Below are 18,598 nucleotides of genomic sequence, written 5' to 3'. Positions count from 1 at the left end.
TAATCGACCAAAAAACCCAAATGGTTTATTTGAATAAAGAGCTCTTTTCTATACATAGTGCAAAGAAACATCAAGGTGGCAGGGTAAAATGAAAGAAATGTATGACCTGTGTTTTTCTTCTTTTCCATCGATGGCAGATCATTTATGTGCAAAATGCAAAAGAACTTTAAAAGGGGTGAAGAAGTACATTCACAACACTACAGTTTAAAGCGTCATGATATGAAACTACACAGCTTAAAAGGTTCCTTTGAAATATGTTTTATGATTGCTTTTTTCTGAACCATCCATCCTATTAAAAAATATACATAAAAGCTGAAAACCTCTGTTTCACATTAAGGTTTAATTTCCACCGAAGCCCTCGCTCGCTTCCTGTTTGAAAACATGACCACCCATGTTCAAACTTTGTGGCCCAGTCCTCAGCTCGTCCACAATCCCAGACACACTGCTAAACAGGCCGCCCATCCCGTCCTCCATCTCCCCTTGAAAATCCACCTCCTCCACTTTCACTTGTCCTCCCCCTGCCAGGAAAGCCTCTCCATCTTCAAACCCGTAAGTGTAGCCGTCATCAATATCTGCTGCCGTGCTCGTGTTGTTACTGTTACCCGAGGAGCTGGAGGCAAGTCTCTCACATCGGGCCTGATGCCTGAGGAAGCTGTCTCTCCAAATGACTTTCTTCCCACACAGGCCACACTCGTAGGGACGCAGCCCTCCGTGAGTCTTTAGGTGCTTTGTTAGGTGGTGCTTCATTTTAAAGGACTTTGTGCAAACAGGGCAGCCGAAGGGGCGTAGATTGAGGTGCTGCATCTTTACGTGCCGGTCACGCATGCTCTTCAGGGTGTAGGCTTTGCCGCAGTGGCAAAAGTGGACTTTGCCTGCGAAGGGGGCGCCAGCGTGGGAAACTGAGGATGACGATGAGGGAGTTGGGGGTGAAGAGGGTGGTGGAAAAGCAGCAGAGGATGGAGACACGTGGCGATTTGCTGTTTGACCTTGTCCTGCACTGGTGGAAGGCCAGTTAACCTCTGAGCCAGCAACGCCAAAGTCAGGAGACCCTGGCACGAGAGGCCTCTGGGAAACCTGTCCTGTTCCCTCTTCAATCTCATCATATGTTTCTCTGCTAAAGCTCCCTCCTGTGAAGCATTCAAAGTCCCCATCCTCCTCTTCCTCCTCTTCTTCCTCGTCTTTACTGCAGCTGCCGGCTTCTCCGTCCTGCAGCCTCGGCTCCTGTTCAGACGAGGGACCGGTCTGCCACTGCATTCGAGCTGAGGCTGAGCAGGAGGGGCCTGGAGCTACTTCACTTGTTTGGCAAGAAGCATGAACACCGGGCAGGTCTGAAGAGGGATCACTTCCTACCAAAGTCCTCTGCCCTTTGTCCTTCATCTCCTCCACACTCGCTTTCCCTGTGGCCTGTCCAGGAGTGACATTTTCATGTGGAATTGGGTGGAAGCCTGTTGGGGAAATAGAAACAAAATGAGATGCAGATGTGGACTTTGCAGAGAGGACGGAGAATAAACACGACGTGCATCGAAGAAATACTGTTCATTAAGACTGCATGTCTTAATTCTGTACTGTTCTGGTGGTGGTGACCAAAGTTTAGTTAAAAACTAAAAGGGTCAAAAAGGTGGCATATAATTTTGATATGATAACCATATTTTATAACCATTTTATATCTACGGTTAAATTTTTGTTACATTACTGATTTACTTAAAAAATGTCAATACTGATGCCTCTCGACCTACAAAAACAAACAACACCATCAGCAACAAGTAATAAAAATAAAATAAAATATTCCTATGTAGTTATTTTATATGCATGTAATCACTGCCAGGCGGGTGGGTGTCAGATGATCACAATGAAGAATCATCCTTTTATACATGTTCTACAGCAAATAAGTGTTACAAAAGACTGTTAGATGCGAGTTTTCATCAGAAAACACCACCTACTGTATATATACCCAAGACAAGATCAGCAAAGATATTAGACACACTGCTTTGTCCACAGGGGGCGCCAAAATCAACACAAACTTAAAGCTACTCAAGGAAGCTTTGAACTCCTAAATGTGGAGATACTTCTTGTGGGTCAGGAAGACAAAAGAAAGGTAGTACAGTTTGACTCATAGAGGTGCTGTTTTCTTTGATTAGAATAGCAGATTAAGTGTCAAACTAGTCAATCTTTAACTTGATTGCCATTTTTATTGATGTTTGCTTGCAAGAAACATTCTTTTTTTTTGCCTCAACACTGAGAATGACAAAAGTCTGAAGAAGCTTTTGGCACAGTTAATTAAAATGAATACTACACCAACATTTTCATGTACTTGCAGCCATGGATACTCTACCGGACACTCAAACTGTTTGCTGTTAATTGAGATTTAAATAAAGTAGAGACTACTAAGGTTTTCTAGCTGCCCACTCATGTTGCTTTACAGTATCTGGCCTTGTGTACAGCTCTCGCTTAGTTTGCAATGATCACTACAGTGACTCACTCCAATGCACCAAGATTATATGTGTCCCTTGCACACTGCCAAGATACAACTGCTCTCCATGATGAGTAAAAGGGATTCGTTGTAAATGAACGAAAGCCTCCGATATGAGATTATAATACTGGTAAATGTCAACTCATCTCTGGAAAGTGAACCCCAAAGGAAAGGTCAGTCAGTGTATGCACACTAAGTATTCTGAGGATTTGGGGATTTGCTGCTGTAGAGCAATCTGTTTTGGTGCTAAATTAGAAAGACAGTGCACATATCTAGTGAGAGGACGGTTATTCAAAATGTGCATGCAGGTAAATCACTGGAGAGGACAAAGTATAATCCAAATGTTGTACATAAAGCTGTGTATCTGGTTCAAACCATTGTGACGGACAGACAAGTATTGTTTGTGTTTAAAGTAAAACAAAGCTTTTGTATCTTACCACAGTGTCCCATTTGTGCAAAGCCTTCTCTCTTCTCCACCGCCTCCACTCCTACTCCCTCATCGGCCTCAATCTCTCTTTTCTCATTCTTCTTTCTCTCTTGTGCCTCATCACTGTCCCCGATCTCTCTATTCTTAACAAGCAGTCTATCGGCGCTCAGCAGTGCAGCTCGCTGATTAATCCTGGCTTTCTGCTTTAACGCTTCACCACTGGGGAACACCCCGTGATGCCGGATATTGTGACCGGGTCCATCATGGGCGTAGTGGCTGGTTTTGGCCTGGCTGGATACCCATGCTTCCTCACAGCTGGTGTAATCACTCTCTGCATAGCATGGGATGGCGTCCAGCTGAGAGTCTGCTAAGTGCTGGGCTGATGAGGGCCGAGTTCGACCCCATCTTTGAAACTGCTGTGGCCGTCTCCATGTCGCTAATGGGGGCAATGCATCAGGCTTTCTCTCCTTCCTTCGCCCCTCCCTCTCCAGATATAAGCAGTCTGAGCTGCTCGGGGACTGCTGGCGAGACGCAGAGCCAGGGGGAGCTGAGCTGGCCTCTCCTGGGGGGACCTCCGGTGAGGGCCGAGGTCTTTTCAGGATCTCGGTGCATTTGTCCACAATGTGCCACATCTGGAGGAAGCTGGCCACAGTGACGTAGTTAACAATGTCATCATGCACAATGCTCAGCTGGCCTGTGTACGCAGAACTGAGGACACTCTCAAAGGCCACCGGGTCCATAACCGAGGGCAAGGACACAGTCGTAACATTCTTCAGTAACACCTGGAGAGAGAGAAAAAAATATAGTACAAATTAATCTGCAGTCAGTCAGTAGGAGGAGCTTTGAATGTGTTGGCTTCACTTTTGAGGAGCTGTCTTGTCATCCATCTTTTGATGCAGTGTATGACGATGCACACAGTACATCACACACTTATGAATCCTACCCACCTGGTCATGAAAGTAAGGCGAGGATGCAGCGAGGACACATCGGTGTGCCTTGAACACGTGACCCTGCACCTGGATGGAAAGGTCGCACAGCCGCCCTTCTTCCCTTTGGCGGTTCAGATTGTCCAAAACAGCAGCTCGGGCACCGGGGAAGCACACCTGGACCGTCAGACCAGATGCTGGAGCACTGCAGGTCGGATCCATGGTCACACTAAACTGCAGTGAAAATAAATCTGTTCAAATACAGGCATTAATAAAAACCTTATCAAAGACTACAGAGTTAATGTCTTTATTATGGATGTACAATATGTCTGAAGTGCATTAATATCACAATATGTGTATGTGCAGAAACAAATAGCAAAGTCTGTTTTCATCCCAGTGACTAAGACATTTTTAAGTAAACAGGCAGCGTTTTCTCACCCAGCATGCACAGAGTTTACCTATTGACTGGAGGCATGAGTAACACGGCTTTGCTTTCACAACAATTGGATGAAGCTCAAGCTCGCTACTAACTACTCTCAAATCAATAAGAGCCAATAGGGTGGTGAGAAAATGTGTATTTTTGGGTTCATTTTAGACTCTGGAGGGACATATTACAAACACAGGGATTGTGTAAACGTGACAATAATCAGATAGATAAAGAAACTGAATTATGACTTATATACACTCTGATTATCACACATCATATGGTTATTGCAATACTGCATAATGTCACATTGACTACTTTTCTCATATGGTGCAGGCTGATTCATGATGTTGCATTATTATCATTAAGCTGAGGTTTGACTGCATGGTGTCTCAGTTATCGAAAATGTAGGCAACTTGTAATGGCATGATATCATCAAAATGCCTGTTTTCCCAATCAATACTACCTTAATTAACTCAGTTCAATTGTTGTTGTTTTTTTGGTGAGTCATGATATTGTCGTCCTGACATGTGCAGTACAATCAGACATCATATCACTGGCCCCAAATATCACTTATGTATTTATAGAGGAAGTGTTAAGCTCATTTTCAGGCGCTCACATTTCATTACTTATATTGGATAAGGGTCTTCAAAAAATGTAATTTCATTCATTTCAGCCTCTGTCTGAAACGCCCCAGCAGTCCTGAACACAGCACTCAAGAAGCCTCCTCCACTGTTGCCATGCTACCAAGTCATCATCATCAAGTTAGACCGTGTTACTCTATTTAAATCGACAAATCATGAAATGTGACCCTATGTTTTGGACCCCAAATCTGACCCTGAGAGTTTGCAAAGGGGCCAAAGTTCTTTTCACCACTGTTTTCAATATGAATCCCTCTTATTAACCCTTGAGTTTTGTTTTTAGATGCATGCAGATATTCTGTTCTACATTGATGCTTTGTCTTTGTGTTGACAAACTCCTGCACATAACATGCCACTAAAGTTAGTGGTTACTTTTATCATTGAATTTACCCGTTATATCTTGGCTCATGTTATTGAGCAGGAATGTTTTGTTTTGTTCTTTTATATGTGCAATACAATAAATAAATACAAATAAATAAGCAACAAAGAACAGGTAAGTGTTACGTTAAATATGCTCTCTTAAGGAAATTCACCAAATGATGATGACACATAAATCAAGTCTCTCTCACATGATTCTTGGACGCTTTTTGAACTAGGTTTAAGACCATCTTGTACTTGAAATAAGATTACAAAGTTTAATTTGAGCATTTTGAGATATAATGTCTTCTCATAGTGAGCTGGATATACTAATATTCAGTCATGTTGTTCTTTAGGATAAGCCAGCTATGCTCAAAAGTAGGTGTTTCATTGTGTGCATGTAGTTTGAGGATGTATATTTTTATCTGATTTAGAAGAAACAGTGCCTGAAAACTGTAACCCACCCTTAAAAAAACAACTTTTCTTTCTTTCTTTCTGTCTTTTATCAATAGAGCTGTTTTCTGATAGATTCTCCAATAAAATGCATTTACTTAAATCACATAAAGGGTTTGTCTTAAATCAAGATTATCCCTCTTCTACAAATAAGATCTCAGCTTGAAAACTGTATGAAATGTAAAATAAACCTTGTTTCTTCTAAATCACAACTCAAAACAAGATAACTTCAAGATTGTTTTCACTTAACAAGATACTTAAGATGTCTTAAAACAAGTCCCTCTATCTTTCTCAAATGTTACTTGTTAAGTAAATTTATCTTAAATCAAGTGGGAGAAGATTTTGACTAAAATGAGACAATTTCACTTGGTAAGATTTTGAGGTTTTGCTGTGCATAAATCATCTCTGTCTCTCACATGATTCTTGAGCAACTTTTTGAACAAGGCGCCAATGTTTAGTATTGACATCTGACACTTAAACTTAATGTTAGTTTGTAACGTATAAGAAAAGCACCTCATCTCTTTAAAAACATGGGGTGCTCAAAACAGGTTTCCCTTTCAATTTGACTTCATGTCTTCAGTTCTTCTTGACTCCTCATTGACATTTATCCTGCACTTTACCTTTCAGGGATGGTTTGAAGTCCTAAGTTATTTAGATATGATAGTGTACCAATATAAGATAAGATAAGATAAGATAAGATAAGATAAGATAAGATAAGATAAGATAAGATATTACTTTATTGATCCCCGGGGGGGGAATAGATAAATAAAGATATAATGTAAACTAAGGCTGGTTTTAAATGCCGACAAGACTAAGGTGATGTATTTCTCCAAGTCCAAGAGGATGGTGAAAAATGACTCTAAGATTTTCACCTCCACAAATGAGGAAATCGAATGTGTCCCAACATTTAAATACTTGGGTTTTCTCTTAGATGAAAATCCTTCTTTTAATCGTCATATTGAGAGTCTTACTAAAAAACTGAGGGTGAAGTGACGCTGCTTTTCCTTTGCTGCGCGTAAAAAGCTCATTCTAGCAACCTTTGTATCTGTAATTGACTATGGTGATGTTCTTTATATGCATGCTTCCTCAGCCTCACTGAAAATGTTGGACTCTGGAGAATGAAACATTGGTATGTCTTTCTTTATAAGGCCATACTCCAGGAGCTGCCGTCTTATTTATGCTCCTTATTGACTCCTAAAGTTGTCAGTGGCTGTCATCTTCGATCCCATGGACAAATTCTTTTTGTCATTTCTCTGTCTCGCTCTCTTTGGTAAAAGTGCTTTTAATGTCTTTGCTCCGTCTTCTTGGTTTGAACTTCAGTGTCGCCTGAAACTGGATTGTTTAATTCGATTGGAGGATTTCAAAACTAGGATAAAGGATGATCTGATCAGCTTGTGCACATGTTTTAAAGCTTAACACTGCTAATTTATAAATCAATGTAATAGTTACTTGTCACTGTATGTATTGTCCTGTTCTATTTGTGAAACTTTTTATGCTGCTGTCTTGGCCAGGACTCCCTTGAAAAAGAGACTTTGTATCTCAATGGGACTATTCCTGGTAAATTAAAGGTAAAATTAAAAAAATAATAATAAGATAGAATACAATTTAGATATATACAATGTTACAAATGGAATTTAGATAAATACAAATGGATTAAAATATCAGTAATTACAGGCAGTATTAAAAAGGTTTCAGTAGTGGCAGGTTGACATGGTGTGATTATGGTTGGTAATGACAGATTAAGCAATAATAATAAATACATATGGGTATATAATATGACTGTAAAATGTAGTAAACAATAATAATGTAATATAACAGTGTGGTTGCTCAATGTGGTTGTCTTGTAATTAATTGCAGAATTAATGAGTCACATTATGTTCTCCTAGGCAAAGTATTAGTATCTGATGAAAGAAGCTGATACTGATCACAACTTTAGGACTGAAATGTGGATTTTAACTTTAAAAGTGATTAAAAATATAATCCATCAACTTGTGAGTGTCTGGACCTTCTCGTTTGATCGATCACCCATCTTTAAAGCTGTTAATACGCGTATTTACACAGCCAGAGCCAAAGTAAACAGAGGTTATAGAGTAAGATAGGACTTTACTGTGAATATCAATGATGTTATTAAAGAGGATATCAATGTGAGAGCTTTCCCAGATCACAACAAACACAGCTAGCTAGCTAGCTCGTGTTAGCTTTCCATGATACCTAGCTAAAACTGACATGTCTACCAAGCTCTGTAATAATAAAGTAGTTTTAATTACCTGAATGGAGGTAATGGGAATATGGGACAGCTTTAGATGCTCTCTGCTAGTGCTACAAAGTGAAGGTGTAGCACTGTCACTCCACTGTGTGTGAATCCAAAACAAGCTAGCTACATTGCCTGTAGGCGCAGCTGATGCTAGCTGGTGGACAGAGCAGCATCAGAGTCCTCAAACACAACGTGAGTGGGTGTTTGGAGTGTAAGATGATGTGAGTTATTGTTAAATGCCATCGCAGTGGTCACGTTTCACTGTGGATTTGGCGACAAGGACAAGCTGGTGACACAAGTTTGTGACTACAGTTTAATATGAGCATCGATTATCATCATGACGCGTTCAGGTGCTCCTCCAATGCTCGGAATCTTAAGGTGCAAAGGTACGGTGGCCCTGAAGGACAAAACAATTTTACAAAAGATGAAACACTTTTACAAAGTTAGAGAAAAATTAACTTTCTGGAAAACATTTTAACATTTTATAAAACAAAATTACATCAGCAAAACACTTTTACCAAAGCCAAAATAAATTTACATTTTGTAAAGCAAATTAACATTTCAGAAAACAAAATTACAAAATCAAAAAAACACTTTTACAAGTGGTGAGACAATTTTACAAACGAGGGAACACTTTTACCATTTCTGAAACAAACATTTAATTTTTAATGGAAAGGGAATGTAAAAGTGTTCCGTCGTTTGTAAAATTGTCTCACTTTCTCTCTTTTGATCTTAAATGAACATTTGATTTGGCCTTGGCCATTCTAAGTGTTTTGCTAATGTAATTTTGTTTTATAAAATGTAAAAATGTTTTTCAAAATGTAAAAATGTTTTCCCAAATGTAAATTTGTCTCCAACTTTGTAAAAGTGTTTCATCTTTTGTAAATTTGTTTTGTCTTTCAGGGCCACCTTGAAACACTTTTACAAAGTTGGAGACAAATTTACATTTTGGAAAACAACTTTACATTTTATAAAACAAAATTACATCAGCAAAACACTTTAAACCAAGGCCAAAACAAATTTACATTTAAGGAAACACATTTACAAAAGATGAAACACTTTAACCATTTCTGAAACAAATTAACATTTAATTTTTACGGAAAGGGAATGTACCAGATACCGGAAGTGATCCAGAAGTGATCGGGTGAGGGGTCATATCCCAAAAAAAAAAAAGGAAAATGTACCAACCTCTAATTTTGCATGTAATAATAATAATAATGCATTTTATTTATAGGCGCCTTTCTTGGCACTCAAGGTCACCTTACAACATTAAAAACAAATAGAGTTTAAATAGCAAACAGTAAATAAAACACAATTTAAAAAGTTTTAAGTGAATGGACAGAGGAGTTGTGGTCAGATGGAATAAGCCAGTTTAAACAGATGGGTTTTGAGTTTGGATTTAAAATGTGGGAGTTAGTCAGTGTTACGGAGGCATGTGATTGTTTTTCTCTGTGAAAATCAATAAACAAAGTTTAAAAAAAAGAAAAAAAAATATAAAAATGTTTTCCAAAATGTAAATTTGTCTCCAACTTCATAAAAGTGTTTATTCTTTTGTAAATGTGTTTTGTCCTTCAGGTCCGCTGTAAAATCCCACACCTCGTGAATGCAGGACAGGCTGTTGACTCCTGCTGTCAGAATCCGATCCCCCCCGCCTCTCTAGAGTTAATTTAAAGGGCCAGTTCAACGTATTAATAGAGGATCCCTCCACCACAGCTATAAAAGCCTATTTCTCATTAAATGTGCTGTGGACGCTAAGGGAAGCACACATAGATGCCCCTCGGCAATCATAAGATAGTTTTCCTTTAAAAAAAAAAAAAGGGCATTATTGGGACAGAGGCTTGCTCAGTGCGTATATGAAGGTGTCTGCTCGGTCATACACGCACTGGCGTTTTTACCGCAGTGCATCTGCAGCATCCTGCGCTCAGAGCGACAGAGGCGCCGCTGTGGCGTAGGAATAAAACACCGTGAACTGGCACGTTTATTACATTTGTATTTTTGGGTGGGCTGGCTTTTTATGTAGCCGTGTGTGGTCGCGCAGTTTTTTCTGCAATGCCTGCGCGATCTAAGACGCGTCTCTCCTATGAGCATGGATTGATTCGATGAAGTATTTCCACATTTTTCCACATTCAGCTGTCATCGCAGAAAAAAAAAGGGACAGGACAGCATCCTTGTTTTTGTTCTCCGGAGAGAGGACTCGAGCAGAGGAGGCCTCTACAGCAGGACAGTAGGCTCTGATTGCAGAGATCCGATTAACCAGAAACATCTTCATTAGATTGGTCTGGATTTAATATTAGTATCGTGTAGCCTGTAAGAGGTAGCCATTTAATTCTTACCCAAGAGCATGCAAATTAATTGTATATGCACTAGCGTGTGTGTGTATTGAAGACGTTCAGTCTGTAGCTTTCATGTTGCACATTATCTAAAAACAATATTAAGCTTTGTCTACCTTTGCTGTCTGTATTTTCAACATAGAAGAGCTGAGCATGTGGCCTATGGCAGGGTTTATGACTGATCTGTGCATCTCATATTAGGATCCTCAGGGAAAAAATACAATCAAATCTCAGGGTGTTGCTCTGGGGAACACTGTGAGTCACCTGATATCTAGATTGTTTCATGTGCTCCTCCATAATTAAAAGTACAAAACCCGCCTCTTGGCTGCATTAGCTGAATATACAAAGAAGCTGAATATACAGATAAAGACAGGGGTTGTCTCCAAAGCAGCAATAATCTCTGGCAACAAATCCTGTGAAAAACAGGAAACTGTTTCTGGCTCGTGCCAAAGATCAGGGAAAGCAACAGTGATCCAACTGTTGGGACTTCATCAACAGATTTCTGAGAAAAAAGGAAGGATTGTAGGCGGATACAATTTGCACTATACAATGCATGTCTAGCTGCAAGAATCTTCATACATATTTGGGCAACGCTTTACTGATGCACAGCTTTGAGAGTTCACTGCTCCAATCATCTTAGGATATAAAAAACTAAAAGAGATAGTGACCTTCACAAACTTGGAATCTGTTGAAGCTCCATACTTGTTGGGACAGGGTAAAAGTTTGGACTTCTGGAGACTCCTCCTCAAATAAAACAGCTGCTCTAACAATCGTTGATATGGCAACAGCAGCAGCACACCTCCTGTTCTTTTCTCTTCTCTGCAGCCTGTTGGGTGAGTTTAGCATATTGTGTGCAGCCTTTCATATTTTGCTGCTACATTATGTAAACATGGGATTAATGATTGCCTGTCTCTGTTGTGTGTGTGTACAGTCTACCAGTGTTATGGGGCGTGTGCAGAGCCGGACTCTGACACAGAGGCGGTAGCGGGAAAGGGCTTCAAACTAGGCTGCCTGTCCTGCAAGAGGAGGAGTGAGGTGGACGGAACTGCCACAGTCGAGTGGTACTTCAGGCCCAAAGGAGAGGCTGACTTTGTTCATGTGAGTACAAGAGGTGCATTTCAACCAAGAGTTCCTGGGTCTTTTGGCCCCCAGAACTACTTTCCCCCGGAACTTAAAGGTTCCTGTGCCCCCATTGTTGTCTGGGTTTCAACCGTGGGCTGAAGTCCCGGGTAGATTGTGCAAATCAGGCAGTAAAATAATATTTTGAAATCTTGATAAAAAACTAAACTAGTATGCATTCCCAGGAACTCCATCTGTGTTTCAACAACTGTGTTAACTCCACAAACACCGTTAAGTTCAATCGAAAGTCCCGGGACCTTTGAGAAGTACTACCCCCCAAAGCAGGGGCTTTTCAGGGGGGACATTATCTACTCCTGAACTAAATTTAGACCCTTGTTCCTCCTGTTGAAACGCACTTAGTTCAGGGGTAAAGTCCCTAGTTCCAGGGTACATTTCCTGTGGTGGAAAAATGCCTAAGCACTGAAGAGTTTTTAGCCTGAGGCTGGCAGGAAATGTTCTGACGCAGCACATTATGGAGCACAGGAGGGTTTAGTGCTTGAAAGCATCCTTAAAATCAAACTGGTGGAAGGCTACATTCCTCAAGACACAGACTATTAATATATGCATGCTTAAAAAGACACAGCTGAGCTCACTTCCTTTCCATCTCTCTATTACTCTCACACACACATTCACCCTCGGTTACACAATAGCGGCCAGCTCCGAGGCCATTGTGAGGTTCAGCTGGAATTGATTGTGATATTTTACACCACAGAGATCACTGAAGCTCCAGAGCTAACACATACTGCCGGTGTTGACCTTGTGTTGGACTCCGAAAGTGGCTGGAGTAGATGTTGCAATGATGCAGCTGCAAGACAGCTCGGTATAGCTTAATAAGAAATCAAATACCAGATGTGTGGGGGAGTCAGACTAGGTCGGGGAGAAGAACGGAGGAAACAGGGGCCTCATTGTGAGGAGGGACCAGAGAGACACTGGAGTTAACAGTCGAGGAAGAAGGGAGGGAAGAATTGTGAAGAATTCCTACAGAGAGTTAAAACTTTGTGCCATTCTCCTCTTTTTTGTGTGATTGGCTTTTAGTCCATAACAAGGAACATTTTTCAAAAACCCTTTCACACATAACACGAACAAGTTTGGGGTCATCTAGATTTATGTGATGAATTTAATGTAAGCTGTCTCTCAGTGCCACTTCCTGTAGTGCTAAAAATATTGGCCATTAATGTAATGTTATGTGTACGGTAATGTATCTTATCTCTTATTCTTTATGACGTAGCAGTAAAGGAGCACAATATCAGCCCCCTGCGTATGGGCAGAATGGCAATCAATTCATCCTGAGAATGTATGCTCTGTAGATCATTTACCCTTATTACCACCAATTCCCATCAACTCTAAGCCCAGAACAGAATGAATTCATGTTTTAATTAAAAATAAAGAAAGACAAACAGTTTTTATTATTAAAAGAGACTTAATTACTTTGGGGTAAATACATAAAGAAGGAAAGCTTTGCACATTATATGGGGTTAATTGAAATAACTGTCTTTTAATGTGTTCAGCCTACACTTCAAAAATCAGTGCAAAGAAGGGAATATATGGGACGTGACTCAAAAAGACTCAAATTATAATCATAGCCCCAAATTACCTGTAATCTATAGATGCAAATATGAGTCAGGGGGAGATTTAACTCTTCTTACTTGTGTGAACAAATCCCCTGACGTTGTGTGAGGAAAAACAAGCATATCTGAAATGGAGATCACAGTTATTAACAATAATACAGACTGACTGTCAGGGTCTAAACATCAGGGTCTGTATCTTTGATTTAATGAATCACTTTATTATTTTTTAAGTCACAAAATCCTCCAATCCTCAATTAATCCTCACTAATGATACACCATGATTATTCCCTGCACATAAAGTCTGATCAGATCAACATGCGTACATGGTTTGAGTGCTGTGCCACTGACTTGCTCTTGTATCTCATTTAACCGATGTCTTTGTGGCACCAGATCTACACCTACAACGAGGACGGCCCCACCATCGAACATGAGCACTTCATGGACCGTGTGGATTGGAATGGAAGTAAGAGGAGCAACGACATCCAAGACGCATCCATCTACCTGCTCAATGTCACCTTCAACGACTCGGGAACCTACCAGTGCTTCTTTAACCGCATCCTCTTCTACGCTTCTTACGAGTACAACACCGTGGTCAGCAAGGTGGTCCACCTCAGTGTGGTGGCTAAAGGTAAGGTGAAAGGAGGGGTTTGATGGAATCAGTTGTAGGATTAGATAATATGGCTGTAGGAAGCTAAGATAGACAGACAGACAGACAGATAGATAGATAGATAGATAGATAGATAGATAGATAGATAGATAGATAGAGAGATAGAGAGATAGAGAGATTGAAAGGTATTTGTTGTCACAGGCTATACAAAAAATACACAAATAAACAATAAACATCCACCCAGCCCCGCAACAAAGGTGCACATCATCCCACATATATACACACCGGACACATATGAACACACAGGACACATATATACACACCAGACACATTACTAACATTTTGTTTAGCAGTGTTATGGCCAACGGGACAAAGCTTCTGCCAAACCGGGCCTGCCTAGAGTAAAGCGATCTGTATCTGCGACCAGATGCGAGTACTGTGAAGACTGAGTAGAGGGGGAGTTGGGGGTCCAGTGTTAATGTTAGTGCGTGCTCTGTGTATGATGGCTCTGTTGTTGAGGTCAGACAGGATATGATATGATATGATATGACAAGACACAACACGACACAAGATGACACGAAACAACACGGCACAATACAACATGCTGTGTTATGACACAACATAACACGACACGCTATGTTATGATACGACACATGACACAATATGATAATACCATACGATGTCATGTGATACAATATGGTGCAATAGGCACAGATGATAAAATGCTGTCTAATACAAATGATTCAGTATGATACGATACCATTTGATATGATAGGATGGGATAAAATGTGATACAATACATTAGCTATAGGTCATAACATGCAGTTCAATAAGAGGTACAGTATGATATCATACAACACGATATGATATGAAATGATATGAAACTATAGTATATGAAATAATACAACCTACAGTACCACATGACACGGCATGAAATGACACATCATGATTTGATGTTATACGGCATTAAATAATCCGAACTGCAAAATACAATGCAACATGTGTTATGATACGGTATGATAGGATATGATACGGCATGAGATAGTACGAGCTGTACAATACAATACCACCCGACCCGACACTGTACCACACCATACAGTATGAAATAATACAGTTCTTGCAGCCGATTTGTCTTAGACTCGAATTCTGCATACAATAAAATGTCTCCACAATATAGTTAAGTGAAAAACAAATAAAAAGGAACAACAAAAACAAACATATGAAAATAGAAGCATGCAAATTATAACCTCGGCATTGACACTTTTTAAGAGATAAACATCCCATAAAGCTATTGTGCAAGACTCAAGAAACATTAGTTAAACACTTAACAGACATAAGAAACATCCAGTGGCATGAGATACCTTGTTCATTCAGCCTTTTGTTTTATTTAAGCACAATTTTAGTACTAAAGGATATCATACCCAGAGTACAGCATACTGCACATACTGTCCAAGACCCTTATAAAGTCAACCCACCATTTGGCCAAGGGGAATGAACAGTCAGGGGCTTAGGGACAGGAAAGTGGACTGAGCTTGTAAGCAACAACAGGTGTCCTTAATTTACTCCTCTGTTTCCTGTGTGCAGCCACCAGAGGAACCGCCTCCATCGTGTCTGAGGTCATGATGTACGTGTCCATCATTGGCCTTCAGGTCTGGCTTCTCATAGAGATGATATACTGCTACAGGAAGATCTCGGCAGCTGGGGAAGAAGCGTTACGGGAAGCGGCGTAAGTATTTCCATTAAAACACATCTGCATGCTCACAACTCGCTCGAGGCATGTGGAACCCTCAACTCCCTCGGTGATGTTGAAGGAAAACAGTGCATTAGCTTTTTATGGATGGATTAGCGTTTTTTTTTTAATGGATCAGAAAGTTCTTTGATGACTGACAACCTTTTAGTGACTTTAACCAACAATTAGCGGTCCAGCTCAAAACAACACTGCCTTTCTCAGCTCCTGAGATACAAACACTTTGGAGATAAGCAGGATCATTCTCTCATCTGTATTGTTACTTCTGATGCCGCTATTGGAGTCGCCCCCTGCTGGCCATTAGAACAAATTCAGCTTCAGGCCACCTCCTTGTCATTATGGTCACTTTAAAACTAAAGGGCTTTGTCAACTCCTAAGGTACAGTCTGTGCACGTCTTTGAGCAACTCTTGTTGGAAGGAATTACACCTGGTTTCCAACGCTTCTTCCCGTGGGAATACATCCATTCAAAACTGAAGGAAGCTAATGAAGCTTTTCAGCTCTATAGCTTTGCTCTCTCTGTCTGTTCCCTCTTCAACAAAAAGGTGGTTTACAGACAGTTGTGAGACAGCAGTGGATGGTTCGAGTCTGTCTCCTGGTAATGTTTGAATTCAGTGTTGGGTTAGCAGCTACATTGGCTTGGAGTGCTTCGTTTACCTCTTCAGTGAAAGAAGAGTAAGGGACCGAGCGCTAAAAAGACTTGATACATAGGAAACAGAACAAAGAGCGAAGCTCGAAGCAATTGAGTTAAGCTCACTGACAGCTAGCAACCTGCAGCCTGTCGCACCACCTGTGCTTCAGTTCAAACGTGGCCTAGTTTGAACGTAATTTCTCATTTAGGATGGAGTTTACACTCTACTAACTTTTTTGGCGTTGCACCAGCTGAGATAGTTCAACGTAAAGGCTGATTAATGCGACAGTAACTGCAGTTGGTGGAAATGGTCAGTCATGAGACGATTAGGCACGAAAGATAACAATGTAACAACCACTGCATCACAATTGGTGCTTTCCTCTGATTGGCTGCTGGAAGTGTAAACGTCATATCTGCAACAATGTTTTGGTTGACAATGACACAAGCTAAGTTACAAACTAACTAGTTTCAAGGTTTGGTTCAGGGTGGACTTTACATCCTAACCTAGGACACAACTTACGCACAGCTGGTGCAACAGGCTGCTGGAGTGCTACCTTTACCTTTTGCTAACCCTTCACTGAATAAAAAAAGGAATAAAAGCTTGGTTGAATAAATTACTCAATAGAAAATAAATAGGAAGAAGCTTGGTGAGCTACTGTGACTGCCTCGCAATAGCACTTTACTGGCGGGCTGGCTTGTTGCTGCTGAAGTCACTACGTCACCAAGCTTCGACAGCTAATATTTTCACACTGCTGAATTTCGCTTGTTTGACTCAGATTATAAACAATAGTTAGTGTGAAAATAATACTATAAAGTGTGTATTTCGTCATGAATACATCCATATCTTATTCATGTTCAACCGCTGAAGTCACACACCTTTAATTTGAACTTACCTTATTACACTCTCCTTTGTTTTTGTCTCTCTTCTCTTCTTTACCTGTCCTCCTCTTCCTACGGACTTATTTTTAAACTGTCAATGGTTCCATTATGTTTATGTGTTTTCACTCTTGTGTGTTTGTCTATCCTCTCACGCTCCTTGTGTCTACTTGTCATGTTTTCGTCTTGTCTCATCCTCCTCCTCGCTAGTAAAAACCAAAACCAAAACCAAATCCAAAACCTCCCTCCTGTAAGTCAAAATAAGGAACAAAGACCTGTCATAAAAACCATAGCTGTTTTGTTTCGACATTCTTTTCACCAATTTCATTTCACTGAGGTAAGACGTTCTGACAACCACTGAGGGTGTGTTCTTCTCTTTTCCTTCTAGAAATGCTGAATATTTAGCGATAGCCTCGGAAAGTAAAGACAACTGTGCAGGGGTGCAGGTCGGAGAATAGCACAGGTACGTTGGGATCTTGGAGGGAAAATGCAGTGTTAGAAGCATCATCAGGAAACATTGAAACTTTGTTGAAACTGTGGACTGTTAAAAATGTGTCATTTTGTTTTATACTGTGTTACATAAATGTTCAACATTATTTTAAATATTTATACTCTGTGCCCCACTTAACTTCTTTTTTTCCAAGCTGAAGAAACGAGATGTGAAATGTTAGAGTTAGCTTTTGCAGAGCTGCAGATTGGATTTTACCTTTGAAAAGTGACAAGCAAGAGTTTTTTTTTCTCCAAATTTTAATGCCAAGCTAAGCTAAAAGGATCCTCTGTTCGCCCTTAATTTGCAACATTTGTTTGAACCCATTAACTGAGAAACTGTCGTATATTCAGCTGTGTTTTTAGGGAAATCTTAACAAAACGTCTGTCTAAATCAGCTAGAATCTCCAGGCTGGACTTTGCATTGTCATTGTCTGTTCAGCTCCACATTATTTCTATTTTTAAAGAATGTTTTTAACCACGACTCCCATCTGTTCATCTTTTGTTCTCTGTGTGCCAGTTCTCCCTTTGCTGCTGCACCAACAAATTTAAGCAGAACACTTTGATCAAGAAGCACTGATCATTTAATTCTCCCCCATTACCTGGTTTTAGAGATTTTAGTGGTTCATTTTAAGGCTGGATTTTCACAGTGTTTTTGAAAACTGTCCATTCGACTCATTATTCTCATTCGTCTCTTATCTCCAGGCTTCCTCTGCAGACTGATAACATCCTTCCAACCTCTGCATGAAGACAACTTTGGAAGAAAACTCCTCTGCATCTCGAGTCTCTATTTTACCTTTTCCTCTACATAAGTCACGTACGGATATGACATACCAAGAGAGCATGGTACCAGCACTGTATATAGTACTCAGCGCAAAAGCATGTTCTGCACTCCCATGAGAAACCATTATGCATTAATGAGCCACATGTCAAAGCATATACTGTACATACAGTATTTCTGTAAGTCTATGTAGTCGCACATTTATATGAAATGTTCTTGGTACTACAGAGGGGTCTGTTGTAAAACGAGGCTGATTGTTCCAGAAAGCTTTTTACTACATCACCACCACCTAATGTATAGAAACACAAAACATGTATGGTGAAGTTTCTAAATAGAATGTCATGGACTATGATAGACTGTCTCTCCAGTTATTAGCTGTACATTCGATAAAATCTGAATAAGTACGAATAAAAACCGAAAAAGTACACGCCGTGGAGAAGTCTTCTTTTGATCATGATTGATTGATTTAAACTGAAGGTTGTGGCTACAGAGAGAATAACATT

General features: G+C 40.2%; 2 protein-coding genes across 3 annotated transcripts; one reads left to right on the top strand and one right to left on the bottom strand.

The window, feature by feature from the left end:
* LOC117827781 (zinc finger and BTB domain-containing protein 22-like) lies at positions 1-8,316 on the bottom strand. Of its 2 annotated transcripts, none has more exons than XM_034704572.1 (4): positions 7,966-8,316; positions 3,845-4,074; positions 2,908-3,679; positions 1-1,445 (listed from the first exon to the last, which is right to left on the bottom strand). In XM_034704572.1, the coding sequence occupies exons 2-4, from the start codon at positions 4,043-4,045 to the stop codon at positions 340-342; spliced, it is 2,079 nt and encodes a 692-aa protein (XP_034560463.1). In that variant the 5' UTR covers positions 4,046-4,074; positions 7,966-8,316; the 3' UTR covers positions 1-339. The 2 variants fall into 2 exon arrangements, with proteins under 2 accessions (XP_034560463.1, XP_034560462.1); XM_034704571.1 differs by having other exon boundaries at positions 3,845-4,057; positions 7,966-8,315.
* A 1,235-nt stretch (positions 8,317-9,551) lies between these two features.
* scn1bb (sodium channel, voltage-gated, type I, beta b) lies at positions 9,552-18,522 on the top strand. The gene is made up of 6 exons (XM_034704629.1): positions 9,552-11,115; positions 11,214-11,380; positions 13,360-13,597; positions 15,161-15,302; positions 17,217-17,291; positions 18,020-18,522. The coding sequence occupies exons 1-5, from the start codon at positions 11,061-11,063 to the stop codon at positions 17,284-17,286; spliced, it is 672 nt and encodes a 223-aa protein (XP_034560520.1). The 5' UTR covers positions 9,552-11,060; the 3' UTR covers positions 17,287-17,291; positions 18,020-18,522.
* The last annotated feature ends 76 nt before the right edge of the window (positions 18,523-18,598 follow it).

This window comes from Notolabrus celidotus, chromosome 16, assembly GCF_009762535.1.
Source record: "Notolabrus celidotus isolate fNotCel1 chromosome 16, fNotCel1.pri, whole genome shotgun sequence".
Taxonomy (NCBI): domain Eukaryota; kingdom Metazoa; phylum Chordata; class Actinopteri; order Labriformes; family Labridae; genus Notolabrus; species Notolabrus celidotus.
The sequence above is the reverse complement of the archived record's forward strand: the minus strand, read 5'-3'. Positions and strand labels throughout refer to the sequence as shown.